Source organism: Acipenser ruthenus, chromosome 24 (assembly GCF_902713425.1).
Source record: "Acipenser ruthenus chromosome 24, fAciRut3.2 maternal haplotype, whole genome shotgun sequence".
NCBI lineage: Eukaryota > Metazoa > Chordata > Actinopteri > Acipenseriformes > Acipenseridae > Acipenser > Acipenser ruthenus.
This window is the reverse complement of record NC_081212.1, coordinates 24,109,169-24,123,647: the sequence shown is the minus strand read 5'-3', so window position 1 is coordinate 24,123,647 and position 14,479 is coordinate 24,109,169. Positions and strand designations below refer to the sequence as shown.

The 14,479-nt window shown below is 45.1% G+C and overlaps 1 protein-coding gene across 3 annotated transcripts in view; it reads right to left on the bottom strand.

The window, feature by feature from the left end:
• Positions 1-14,479, bottom strand: part of LOC117429953 (ras GTPase-activating-like protein IQGAP1) — a 39,411-nt gene that overhangs the window by 20,664 nt on the left and 4,268 nt on the right. For 2 of the 3 annotated variants that reach the window (XR_009308434.1, XM_058998856.1), the window contains exons 2-14: positions 13,746-13,848; positions 6,033-6,189; positions 5,617-5,694; positions 5,262-5,338; positions 4,228-4,295; positions 3,356-3,469; positions 2,787-2,965; positions 2,511-2,601; positions 1,937-2,100; positions 1,690-1,774; positions 1,208-1,371; positions 603-763; positions 142-266 (exon numbers count right to left, since the gene is read on the bottom strand). Coding sequence is in view for 2 of the 3 variants with exons in the window: in XM_058998856.1 (XP_058854839.1) it covers positions 142-266; positions 603-763; positions 1,208-1,371; positions 1,690-1,774; positions 1,937-2,100; positions 2,511-2,601; positions 2,787-2,965; positions 3,356-3,469; positions 4,228-4,295; positions 5,262-5,338; positions 5,617-5,694; positions 6,033-6,189; positions 13,746-13,848 (1,566 nt within the window). In the remaining variant the exon portion in view is untranslated. Of the gene's footprint in view, positions 1-141; positions 267-602; positions 764-1,207; positions 1,372-1,689; positions 1,775-1,936; positions 2,101-2,510; positions 2,602-2,786; positions 2,966-3,355; positions 3,470-4,227; positions 4,296-5,261; positions 5,339-5,616; positions 5,695-5,988; positions 6,007-6,032; positions 6,190-13,745; positions 13,849-14,479 lie in introns of those variants that run through there. The other variant, XM_058998857.1, reaches the window with a different exon arrangement.

The following is a 14,479-nucleotide window of genomic DNA, read 5'->3' as shown; positions in this document are numbered from 1 at the left end:
TAAAATCTCTCCTCAGGCCTCCTGTACAATACGATCATTCCTCACAGTGGCCGTGTTCATAATCAGAGAGAATCCTCCCTGCCCCTGACCCCTGACCCCTGCCCCTGACCCCTGCCCACTGCCCCTGCCTCCTGCACTCACTCTCATGCTCCTCCTGCACAGTGCCGTTCACCTGGTCCACACAGGCCTGGATGTCATTCCAGGTGAGGAAGGGATTCCCCTCGGCCCGTGCCGCTGCCTTCAACCGGGTCAGATCATCGATGTACCTGCGGGCAACATAGGGTTAAAATAACACAGCGTCAGAGCAGAGAAGCGACAAGGGACAGACCTGATAAGCATCACGTCACAAATCCAAAAAACAATGTGCTTATTACTGCTGTCATGAGGAGTCAGGGAATAGCATCCCTTAGGTTTGAGCAAAGCAATAAGCAATATGATAGTCTCAAATTACGTGGGAAACCCAGTACTTTAAAAGTTCAAATATATGATGACAGTGCAGGCAAAATCAAAAAAATGTGGGGATCAATATAGATCACACTGCATAATCCCCTAAAGCCACCCTTCTACCATCAGCCCCAGTACTTGCCCCCGCGATCCCTCACCTCTGTGCGTTCTCGTCCTCCACGTTGCTCAGCCCAGTCACTGAGCTCTCCAGCTGCTTCCACACTGCCTGCCTGTCCCCAGTGTCCAGCGCCCGGTTAATCAGTGCCACCGAGGACAGCATCTCCACAGCAACCAGCAGCTCGGGGTGCGTCAGGGAGCCCTGCACAGCCAATCAGAAGCACAGTCACAAGCCTGCGGCCAAGAGGCTTGTTGCAATTGTTTAGGTCTAAAGTGTAGATACTGCTCATCTGTGAACAGAGAGGCATTTCATGTGCTTTCTGTTTGGTGATCAGCTGATACTCTATGGTGTAGGTGTACAGATGATGTGTTGTGTATTTTGTGAGTTTGAATGAAGCTGATCATCCAAAACTTTAAACACTAGGGATGCAAATCACAGCACAGTCTGGACTTTCACAGCACAGTTTTGGTTTTAAGGAGGCACCATGAGGAATGATGAATTCATTTCTAAACACGTTTAAGAATCATAGGGAACATTACAACACATGTTCATGTTGTATCCAGTCTTGCCCTGTATACTGCATCTCTGTAGCAGTGTGGGCAGTGTTTACAGAAGCGCTGGCGTCTCTGCTGTAAGGAAGCTGACCTCCGGGCTCTGCTGCTGCAGGGTGGAAAGCTCTCGCTGGTACAGGTCTGAAGCGGAGGGGTAGACCTGGGGGAGCTGAGCCTCAGGGTTCATCAGCTCTGACACTGTCTCCTCCGCAACCCCCCCGCGGATCGCAGTGTTGATCCGATCCACCGCCAGCAACACTGAGGAGGGAGGGAGAGAGAGAGAGAGGGGGGCTGTGAGGGGCCAGCCATACATAACTGCTAAGCAGGGGTGGGGGGGAGCAGACAGGGGAGTTCAAAGTGGAGGAAAAGTAAAATGTTTTGACAGTTGTTTGGAAAAGTCTTTTCCAATGCTTCATTTTTCTCTATTGCTCAATCTAACTGTTTGTGGGCCTCTGGTTTTCCTGTTTCTTGAGAAATCCTGCAATGTTGTGACCTCCCAAGAGAGTTTAACAGAGACTGAGAGGGGTGTAGCTTCACAGAGGGATGGCAGGGATACTGAGATCAAATGGACGTTACTTTTCTGGTAGCGGTCGGCGTTGTCAGTGGCGATATCCACCCCGTTCTGCAGCTCCTCCTTCTGCAGCAACTCCCCTGGGAAATTCTAGAGAGCGAGAGCGAGAGCGAGAGCGAGAGCGAGAGCGAGAGAGAGAGAGAGAGAGAGAGAGAGAGAGAGAGAGAGATGATTGTGCAAAAAGCCCACCAATGAATGAAATGCAACCGCTGCCCAATCCACCCTCAGTGCTGTAGGATGAGTGCCCCCTACCTGCTCCTTGGCCTCGCGGTCGGTGCTCAGCTGCTTCAGGTACCAGTCCTTGTTGTCTGGCTGCAGCCTGCGGAGCCCCAGAGCCTGCGAGCGCAGAGCATCATAGAGAGCAGCCTCGTCACCTCCACGCAGGGCACGGTCCACCATCTCCAGAGAGTTCAGCACTGTGCGGAAGGAGAGGAGGGGAAGGGGGGAGGGGAGAGAGAGAGGAGTTATTGTAAACCGAATATTTTTCCATTTGTTTTTTATTTTGTAAACTTTATTATATTAAACAGCTTTCGTTATACTTATTTCGTGGTTATGCCAAAAAAAAAAAAAAAAAGTTAACTTGACATTCACTGAATAGTGAGAATAATAGGAGGAAAGAAGGCGGGGATTGATGGTGTGAGAGGCAAAAAGTTACTGGGCAGCAGAAAGAGGCTTGACGAAGTAGTTTACAGGGGTGAGGTGAAACACTAAGAGGTAGAAAACAGGAGTACAACTGATAACAAAAACACAAAGCAGAAGAGGAGAAGGAGAGCGAGGACAGAGAGTTCAGTGACTCTACACCCCCTAGAGCGGCTCGCTGACTCACAGTTCACTTTGTTGACATTGCCCTGGATCTCAGCCTGGGTCAGCAACTCCTCATAGACGTCTCGCTCCTCTTGGGAATTCTCTCCCGTTATCTGGAACACCAGAACATCCCTTAAGTGCCCATTGCAAAGATCACTGAACTTGCACAGCATTTTCACAACATGTTTCACCGAAATACAGTGCATTTACCATAGTTAAGAAACCCAGGCTACCCAGACAGGCCCTCTGTTCATATTGTGTTGAGTGATTAAGGGCCGATGATTGGTAGAGTAGTTACCCGTTTCCTGGCGTTGGCCACCTTGTCCTGCTTGGCTTGCTGCAGGGTGTGCTGGTAGCGCTGGCTGGAGCCCTCGTCCAGGTTCACCAGCATGGCGTTGGGGTTGCGCATGGCTGCCATGGTGCCCCCCGGTTCCCCGTGATCGATGGCATCGTTAATCGCAATCACCGCGGCATGCACTGGGGGTGACAGAGAGCAGGAAGAAGAGTGAGCTGGAGGGAATGAACCACCTACCACAGAGACTCTCAAACAGAGCAGCTTTTACTAGGAGCTTCATTTAGACCATTTAAACTAAGGGTCAAAAATAAGGCGTTAATTCAAGTCTGGAGTACAAATTTGCTCTGTATTGTTTTGTTGGAATGTTGATTCTTTCCCTTTAAGAACAAACACATTAACGAATTGTAATAATCACCAATTAATGATACAGAATTTTTAAAATCTGGAATGCCTCAATGTACTAATGAATGGAAGCCCCCTGTCTCTCTCCCTGTTTTACAACTTATATTGACAGGAGTGTATATCGGGGGCTCCTCTGGTATTCACCGCTGTTAAAAAGACATCACACTCACATGCCGCTTCGTCCACTGAAAGCTCATTGGCCAGGATGCCGCCAATCTTGCTGAAGGCGGGCATCTGGATTCCGTACTTCTCTAATTCACTCTTCATGTTGTTGATCTCCTCCTCTGTGACCGGGAGACAGGGGAGAGGGAGGAAGTCAATCAAATAATGAAGAACATTCAACTACTGTTTGTTAAATATTGAATTACTGGATGTTGTTAAAACGGCAGATGTATTCACTGGGTATTTAGTGAAATGACAGGTTCTTGCGACAAAATACTTACATGATGTCCCCATGGTGGTTGTACATGGCCATGCAGCAATAGCCCTGAATTAAATCAAAGTTCATGGCTATACTTTAAAAGGGTAATGGCACCACCATAATTTGCCTTTAATCCAGACCACAGATGAGGACATCTCAAACTGGAGGCTGGGTCCTGCTGGGCAGGGTTAAGGCACACTAGCAGGTAGGCACTGCTGCTGCCAATGCACCTCTATTGGACGTTATGATCCTGCCATGTTGTTTTTGGCCAGACTGGAGGGTGGTTTTGCTTATTCCTGCCATGCCGTGATAAACTGCTCCCCTTCCCAGAGCTTGGCAAGCCGAGAGGGCAGGGAGTTCGTTTCAGAGCAGCACAAATTACAGGAAACGCTCACACAATCACTAATGCGTTTCACACAGCTGGGGCTGAGCTCATACTGCAGTTAACCCAGCCAGTGCTGCTGCAGAACAAATTTCAACCAGCAGGGACTTCAGACCCTGCAAACCCACATAGAAGTCTAAGAGGTATCCTATTGATATGCCCATGTGTATCGATGTTACTATTTTTTTTCTATAGAGCACACAGGCTGGAAAGCTGCCCTGCACTTTGAAAGGTCTCACCTGTGAAATCCACCTTCCCATACAGGTCCTGGATCTGAGGGGCCAATCCCAGCTTGAACAGGTACAAACTGGGAGGGGAGAGCGACAGACTGGGGTTAAACTGGGAGCACAAGAAAGCCACATCCACCTTTAACATACATACTACTACTTCTGGGTCATTGTGACAGGTGAAATCTGAGCAACTTGCACACCGACTCGAGACTGCAGCTAAAGAAATAGGGAGAACTTTGGATGGTTTGTGGCTCATCCTCTCCTGATCAAAAGAAGCTTGATTGTGCATGCAAGGCAGTCTTTAGTAGAAATGGCACTAACATAGCAGGTTTGAAATAACACATATCAGGGTTATACAAAGCAATGTGTAATGGGACTGCCCCTCAAACCACATGACTGATTACATTGACATCAATTTGGTATATGTAAAAAATGTCAGCGTCCTGGATGAGAGTTTAACTGCCCCATTGAATTGGGATAAATAACTAATAGGGCAATGAATGATTCAAGAGTGGCCAAATAGCTCCTGTCTACCCAGCCCTGACTGTACTAGCTGGCTTCATTCAGTCAGGGCAGGATGAGAGCCCATTCTTTAGCTTACTTTTTTTCCACTTGACTTAAAGCGAGATTTAACACAGGATGTGAGGTCACCAGATGACTTCTTCCATGTTTGTTCAAGCTGCCCACACCAGTCTGTACACTTAAACAGGGTTGTACTGATTCATTATTTGAATCATTATACTTTCTATACCTGACATATCTATAATAGAGGCGAGGATCATAGTGCAAGACTAAAACGCACTGCATAGCAACTCATTTCACAGAGTGGCTCTTGAGTGATTTATAGCTGGTATGAATATATGATCGTTCTAGCTTTCTGTCTTATTCAAGTTTTTTTCTTTTAACAAAAGATCATCCATTTTTATTTCACTTCAAAAAGTACCGTCCCATGTATTGAGGGGCATACCATTACGTGGCCTTGGGGTAGCGCTACACCCCTGCTCCCCAATGGGGGGGAGGATCACTAAAGGGCAGGCAGGTACCTGAGCGCGTGGATGCAGTAGATGCTGCGAGGCATGTTCTTTCTGTCGTAGATATCTGTCGTCTCTGGATAGAAAATCTGCAGGAATAGAAAGCAGTCTGTTATGATGTGCCTCCAGGGTCAAACGCTTTCTGTTGCATGAGTCAGGTTTGGCGGATCAGCTTTCTGATGGAACAAGCACGTGACAGCAAGTCACACAACCCCAGCCCTGCTACTGGGGAACAGTACTGTGACCTCGGGACATGGCAGGTTCTACTTGACACCAAGTGAGATCAGCAGCGGCATTCAAGAATCAACCCAAAAAAGGATCAAATATAACCCGACCCCTCAGCCCTCCAGCCCCTGTGCGCAGTCACCTTTGGCAGGCCGATCTCGTTCATGGCGTTCAACCACTGGATCACGTTGTCTGTGTGTCTGAAATGGAGTCCTGTGGCCTGAAACACAAAACAAGGATATACTTATTAGTTTATATATATGTACTTTCTTTCACAATAATATCCATGAACACCTTCATTTGAGTTTATTTCTCTGCATCACATACTTTAACATACTTACAGACAAACTATCCAGGTACCTCCTCTCCACTTTCCATCACTGTCTTCCAGTCCTCTTTTCTCAAACCCCTACCGTACTCCAGCTAGGATAATCCCTCTCTTCCTTCCACACTCTTTTCCCTCACTGCTCTCAACGTGTACTGTATCTCCTCTCTCTATCCCGTTCCCCCTCACCTTGTATCGGGTCTGCTCGCGGTCTCTATCCCGTTCCCCCTCACCTTGTATCGGGTCTGCTCGCGGTCATAGATCTTCTTAAGGGACACGACGCGCGGAGAGAAGAAGTTGCCCAACTTGGCCAAGTAGACTCCGTTTCGCAGCCCCTCTTCCAGCTCTGTGGTGGGGGGCAACTCCTCATCCAGGCAGGCCTCCATCCACCTGCAGGGAGAGGGAGAGAGAGAGATTGCATAGCAGTTTTACCCATTCCAGGTTTTACTACCAGCTTGAGTGTATAGGTAACAATCTCAGGTGTGTCTTATTAAATTCATAGTGAAACCAGGAATGGATCCAACTGCTATGTAATAGGGAGTCCTATTTCCAAACCCGATCACAGTTCAGGGTAGTTTGTTTAAAGTCAGTGTAGAGTTTAAAAGGGTTTTGCACGTTCACTCCAGTCTGTCATCCATCTGTAATAATGAACGGCTTTTTACATTGCAATTACATTCTCGATCGTTTTTTTGTTCTTTTTTTTAATGCGCACAAGATTGACTCTGTTGTTTCTACAAAACCAGCAAGACAGAACTTGTATGTTGAAGCCTTTTACATGCAAACGTTAAACGTTTGTTTCTCCTTTCGGAGCGCGCTTTGGACTGCAGCATAATCTTACAGGAGTGTCTGGAAAACAGAAGGTCTCTCTGCTTTCTGCAGTAGAGATGTGTTTTCCACCTGGCTCAGGTGGAAATCCTGAAAAGCCAGTCTGACCAGAGCAGCGTGGTGAGTCACACATCCCCCGACAGCTCATTTAAACACAGCTCCCAGCGTAGACTAATCACATCACTCCAACAATGGAGAGAGAGCTTTCACTGTCTCCACCCCTACTGGAAAACACACGGCTGATAAACTGTATCAGGCAGCTACCAACCCCACCCCGGACTTACACAAATACTATACTGCAGTGCTTCCAGGAAGCTTTAGAGCTATACACAACTGAAGAAACCTCTTAGTCACGTATAAAAATGCTTCAGTTAAGTATGGTGAAGATCAAGTGTTATTTTACCACCCCCCCAGCTGGAACTAAAAAACAAAAGGAAACTATAGCTAATTCCCCCAAAACAGTTTTTGAGGAGTGTGCACGTGTTATTCACACACACCAGAGCACAGAGTCACTGCAGTTTCACTGTCACAGTGTGCGTCTAGTCCACTTCATGTTCTTAAGGGCTTCCTCCCTTTCTCTCTCACAGGATACAGGGTCTGGAGAGGAGAGGTGGAGGGTCACTCCAATAGGAAGGAGGCTGTCTGAGTGTATTGGGGAATCACCGTCTCTTCAGGAAGAAATAAAGAGCCACTCAATTCCATTCTCAATTCAATAGGGAGTTCAAATACTGTTGGCAAGTATTGTACAGGGAAATTTGCATGTAGAAACATGCACCTGAATTAGCATGACCAATATCTACCACTACCAATAGCCCCACCAACAAGCTTAAAACAAGTTCTGCCTGGAATCTTGACTGGAACCCTGGACTTTTCATCAGGGTTGTTCCTTGTATTAATTATGCCATTTGAGCGAGAATTGATTTACTCATTCATTCATTCATTCATTCTGAATTTGAACATCCTGGTACCAGACAAACTTGACAGTTTCACACCTCAGAGTTAAGATACCACAGCTTAAGTGTCTATTCTCTCAAATACAGACAGGCCCAGAGTTGAAGAACAAGAGTGCCTTGAGAACAGATTCAGTCAGTCGTGTTAATTCAAACCCCTTAAAGTTCACCTTGATTTAGATGAGGATTTACCTGTGCATCATTAACTGCAGGTACAGACATGTACTTAATTACACAGATGAAAGCGTTTTAGAATTGCAAGAGAACACAAAAGCAAGCTTAAATCAAGCTTCTAGATCAGGTCCATGTGCTCCACATCTGCTCTTTTCACTAGAATATTCTTTATTACTGGAATACCTCTTTGGCAGGGCTTGCTTTGAAATCCCACTGTAAAATATCTCATTCCAATGACTACAGTCTGTGTGTGTATACAATAAACTCACAGAGCTTGTGAGCGTTCACATTTTTGTACCGGAAAGGAAGGCATTTTCATAATGAATACTGAGTTTCAAAACAGCACTGTCATGAATCTTTAGGAACATCTTTGAGAACCACTCAACAAGTTTTTTTCATTTTTCTTTTTTAGCTTCCCTCAGCAGATGCCTGTAGCCTCACAGAAAGAACCACTTCCTCTCTGATAACGACGTCACGCACTCTGCTTGCTGTGAACTGGCCCCTCCTCTGTGCACCACAGCGTCTCCCTCACCGCGGAGACCCAGGCACAGTGAGGACGTGGTGCTGTTTGGTTTGTACACTAGCTTCTCAAACTGCTGCGTGGGAGGCAGCACCGCAGAATGGCATGTGGGGGCGCTGTGCTGAAGAGAGATCTTCAGATATTATACCTGAGGTCCTGTCTGCTTTCTAAACATGAACGATACCAGTACAGGGTAAAGGCCTTTTTGAAAACAATCAGGTTTACCCAAATGTTGTTTAAATGGCTTCTTACAGCAATACATTGAGCTTATTGGCTTACTTTGAGAAGCTGGTAGCTTTTAATGCAGTTGTTTGGTTCAGACTTCAGAGTGGCATATTTGCTGAATCACTTCACACAACTGTTTTCCATGGAAAATAAATTGCTGGCTCAGTAAAGTTACATTTCTAAATCCTAGCGTATACTTTTATTTCTCACATGTTCATTACTGAGTTTTCAACTCACAAACCCCACCCAACCCTGAAAAAGGACAGACCCTGTGAAGAATAGGAACTGTAAAGAGAGCTCTACAGCAAGCTATGTGAGCAGGAATTTCTGAAATGTCTCCCAGTTCAAACAGAAATCTCATTCGCAGGCCCTGAGGGGAGAGATAAGGGATACTGTGAAGAGAGCAGACCTCCCTGATCAGGTGTGGAGAGAGATCAGAGTAGCAGCGCAGTCTAACTGTGGCTCATGAAAATCTATGGAAATCAATAGCCGATGCATCCAGCAGCCAGTTTGAACAGTCTAATCCAGGGAAATGAGCACATTCAAGACAGGTTGCCCTGGCTAAAGGAACGCAGGGGATGCACCCTCTCCTTCCCTCATAGACACAATACTCTGATAGCATTTCAGCCCTGCAAATTCAATTCAATTCCTGAAGCATTTTAGTAAAGCAGATGACTGCTCTGAGATTCTACAGCCTGAGCGTATTGGTGTCTGCAGCTCTAGTTCAGTTCAAAGGAAACTGCTGCCTGGCACTACTTTGTTGGTAGTTCAGATCACTAATGTTTTAACTGCATTAATAGTGCAGGCAGACAGGCTCTTATCCCAAGGCCTGTACCAAACACACCGCAGGCATGCCTAATTTAGAAGAATTCACATTTTCTTGTTTCCTTTCTGTTTCCGAATTGACTTTTGTTTTTCGCTCTGTGTATTTAACAATTCCAAGTCAAACACCCAAACGCCCTACAGAAGGATTCTCCAGCAGTTGAATCTTGAGCCACTTTCTGCTGGGGTTCACAGAGCTCCTCAACACCGCTTTGTATGGCTCCATTAGCTGCCTAGAAGTTTGCTGCATGTCATTTTGAGTTATTTTGGGGAAAATGATGTCTATAAAAAGCTCCGGTTACACTCTCCTGTGGTTAGAAAGTACCCTCCTATCAAACTTCCCATCTCCACTTTCCACTACTAAAGCAACTGCGTCAGTATTAGCCTTGCCAAAATCTATCAAAGTAAACAAATGCACAACAGGTCCTCTATGGGGACAATTAAACAAACAAACATGTTAGGCTCTAGAATAAATCTATTTCTGTATTGCAATTCAATACAATTGAGCTGTTGTCCTGCCTTCAACAGAATGGGCACTGCATCTGAAATAAAACACCTGAAAGAAACTGGTTTCCCTGTGCAGCTTTATTAATCAACCGCTTCTCTGTGCTAACTTAAATAAAAGCACTACTCTAGAACACCACTACAGTATTGGACATTAATCCAATCTTATGACTTGTGGTTTACAATGTCATGTGAACTCCTTCCCTATTGCTATTGTATTAGACTGTGCGCCAAGTCATCAATTAGCCTAGCTAGTACAATATGGACCTATACTTAGATTTGCACAATAGCAGTGGTGTGTGATTAAGTTTAGCCTGTATTTTGCATGGTAGTAGCATTGTTGACAGTATATTTAAGGTTAATGTTCTTTCATGGGGTTTTCACAGAGGCACAAATATTGTAGCCACATAAGGAAACTCGTTTTAGTTCTAAATCTGAATTCCATTACAGACCAACTACAAGGTTAGTATTACTTGTATTGTAACGCTTGAAATGTTTTTGCTTACGATTGTAAGTCGCCCTGGATAAGGGCGTCTGCTAAGAAATAAATAATAAAGGTTAGAGGTTAGAGCTGGGGGAACAGGAAGCAGTGTGGTCTAGTGGTTAGAGTTGAGAAACTTCAGGCCTTGCATGAGTCCACTTACTCCACTGGAGAGTTTGAGCCGTGCCCTGCAGGCTGGGCGGTCAGGACTCAGTGATAGTTGATGAAACATTCCTGGCTTGTCCTGCTGACACTTGACAGAGCAGGAAGGTCAGTGGTGAAAACAACTGAACTAACCCTGAAACCAAAAGGGGGGTTAGAGAATCGGTCACACGTAAAATCAGTCCTAAAATGACGGGGCCACTTTAGTTTTTACCATTTTCCACAAGAGTGCAATGGTAAACCATAGAGCACCGAATGATCTACATTTGAGCTGAAACAGATTCTTTGTCTATATTTGATATGACTGGCTACTACTGACCTGCATCACAGGCACGGTCAGCAGGAAACAGACAGGGGAGCTACAGTATTAAAGAAAAGGAAGAGCAAAGCAGCACAATTAATAAAACAAGCACATTCATGTTGCGTGTTCATGGAGATAGAACAGGAATGAGACTCGATGCACTGAAGGTGCAGCATTACATCACCACTCTGCATCACAAGGGTGGCACACATACGTATCCTTTAAAGAGCTCACCCAATTGAAAACACTGCGTACAGGAGCAGGGTGCTTGAAGTGTACAGAAGGTCAGGGTCTGAAGGGTGCTTTGGAATAACAAACATGCTGGCTGTATTTTGCACACAACACTGCCTTCTTGCCGCTGGGTAATGTTTCCATGTGTGGGAAGCTTGTTGCTTTGACTGAGGTGGGACTGAAGCACACGAGGTCAGCTGACTCTAGGTCACAGTACAGTGAGTCAGTGAAGCATGAGTGGGCATGAGGATAGATTCAAAGCCTACTGACCACATGAAAAGCTCTCCAGCCCAGGGCCGCTGGTGATTTCTCACAACGGTCCAGGTCAGGAAATGAAACACGCAAATGACCCCAAATGCTTTTTTCTGTGGAATGAACTGTGGAAGCACCTTACAAAATGCAACCACCGGAGGCTTCCAATCCGAGATAGATCTGCCTGGTGTCACTTTAAATCTGATAAAATGAGCAAATTCATCGGCGATGGTTCTGCACTCTCCAGTCACTTCAAAAGACCAAAATGCAATGCAGCAATGCTTAGAAATACAGTCAGAAATCAGCAGCTGAATTCAGACTACTACAGTGCCATGTAATTAATTCCACAAGAGGCCAGGTTAAGACAAAATTGTAAGTGTTTAAACTTGTCTACCAGCAATGCAATTTATACAAGCAAGAAGGATGACTATATCATAATCCTCCTCCAGAAGGCTGGAAGAAAACAGGTGGGGCACCTTTTACAGTATTTCCAAATGTCATTTTTACATTAACGGATGCAGAATCTGACGTGCAAGAATAAAAAAAAACATTAACTTTTACTTACATTGTTATTGTAAAATAATCAAAAGCCAATCAGTGCTTTTAAACAAGATGCAGTAATTAAGGGATCATTCATTAATGAAAATGAGGGCAAAACGAAAGTCCCAGACCTAAAACAAGAGACTAAACAAGCACTAATTTAACATTTTTAGCAGACGTGGAATTTATGATTCATTGCTCATTAAATACACTTACTTGAGACACTGTCGTTTTTTAAAAGATTTTGAAATTGCTTTTATAATTGCTGTGAAGTTGTGCAAGTCGAAATGAAAATTCAACAGCCACTGAAAACAAGAGCAGTAAAGTTTCAGGGCTTGAAACTGTCAACCCCCCCCCCCCCCCAATCACCAACGTGTCACACAGGAACCCATCTCCACGGCAACTAAAAGGTTTCTACAGTAACAGAGTGTGTTGCCGAGGACTGCAGGGACTGACTCACTTCCTGTTGCACTCTCTCCTTCCTCCAGTGTGTGTCTGAACCCACAAGAGCAGGAGAGAGTGTGCAAAAAGCCCCTTCCTGCTATCTCTCACACATTGAGGTCCATATAACTGATCTAAACTGCAGCAGATCTAATACATACGGCCCTTGTTTGAAAAAAAGAAGGGCTCACTAAAACCAACATCTTAAATCAATGCCTGCGAGTATCTTTAGTATTATTCTCTTGAAATGTACTGCAAAGTGACACAGTCGGTCCTATTTTTGATGTTTAAATCGTGACTCATTAATTCCATTGACTCCACTCTCTTCTTCCATTCCTGGGTTCCACTGCACTACATCAACCCTACTGTTCATCTTCGTACACACGGGCTCCCCGCAACCTGACCATAACTTAATCATCACGTCATTTAAAATGCATTCAATCGACTTCAACAAAGCAGACTGGTTACAGGTCTGCCATTACTTGGCTGTTGCCCAGGTTGATTCATCACAGATGGTTGTGAGTTTGGATCAAAAGCGACAGCAGCAAAAACTCCCAGAAGTACTTCAAGTTTACAGAAGATCAGAAAGTCTCTTGCAAGCTGTTGGGTAACTCTGCTTCAGATGGAAGTCAGTGTGAATCTGTGACTGGTTACACACAAGTTGCTCATCTGAAGCGATAAAGGGCAAAGTGTTCCACTTGGCTGCTAAGTGTCACAGACTCGCTAAAGTTTTCAAGCTCCAACCATTACCAAGAATAAAAGATCTCCTAGCAAAGGGAAGGCAGAAAAAAACAATGTTGGAAAATGATAGGGCAATTATAATAACAGCATTCGTAATACAATCCTAGACAATAACTTCCCTTAGAGGGAACTGCATTTCCATATTCAGGTTCCTTGCTCGATCAGGCTCTGCCATAGACCGGTATAAGTGAATGGCAATGAAATGGAATGAGGAAATCATATTCAAGTGGCCAGCAAGGCCTTTGAAGATTGCATCCAGCGGTTTCACCCTGCCCCTACACTGTGGAAACGTGTGGAGTTAAACTGAATCTGCTGGTCGGCTAGGCAACCCTGGACACATTCCACAGGCTGCTTAACTTCAGCTGCTTACTATACTTGAAGAACACAAAGCAGTACAAATTGCATTTTAATGATGCTTAGACAATCTGAGGTTCGTGAGGTTTGTCATGTTCTGCCAGTATTTTAGTCTTTTCAGCGAGTTACTTTCACTTTCCCATTGCAACCAGTCAGCCACATGACCTGGCTTACACAAACGACGTCTGCAGCCTCTCTGTGTTTAGGCTTCCCTCAGCTGTAGTACTTCTGGTCCCATTTGTTTCATATGCTTTTTTTTTTTGTCACATTCGGACCTATTTGCAAAGATGGTATTGTTCTGTAGACTGTCCATTTCTTTTTTTCCAAAGCTAATTTGAAACCCAGGGCTCCCGGTGTAAGACACTGTGACACCTCACCCGCCTCTTGGCCAGTGTTCCTCGCCCCTCCCCTGCTGCTCCTTACCGCTTGGCCTCCTCCAGGTGGCACAGGTACTCGTACGCCATGTTCTGCTGCCGGCGCTCGTCCATCTCCTCTGCAGTGAGGCGCTCCACGCTGTCCAGAACAGCTGGAAAACAAAACCAGCGGCGCGGTTAACGTGTCACTAAGCAGACAGTGGGGACCAGCTAATCTGTGGCATCTTGGTTTCACAGTGTTTCTGCTTTACAAGTGTTGGTATATTTACTTAATATAAATGAACTACCAGTACGAGTGTGATGACACAATGAAGTTACAATATGAGATCTCAATACAATAATAATTACAATGAATATGTTGGTCCTGACGGATTATTTTGCATGTGTAATAAAATAAAATGATCATTACTGATGGACTCAAAACTTTAATGAGGGGGTGCGTGTATACAGAGTCTGTTAGGCTGAACACAAAGCCATTTGTGGCTTGGAACGGTTTCAAGAGACTAGGTTTCAGGCCACTGCATGGCACACCAGGGGAGACAGGGTTTTGTACAGCTAAGCTGCCTCAGACTAGGTCTCCCGGTCTCCTGGAACCAGGTTTCAAGCTACTGTTCCTGAAAAAGTGGTTTCATGTTCCCTCAGGTTTACACCATATTGTCCCCTATGTCACATTTAATCACTGAATAACCGTTTGGGAGACTACAAGCAGTTACTGTACTTTATAGCAAAAATGGTTATCTACTTGATTTAGAGCCATATTCAGTAAACATTAAGGACTGTTTT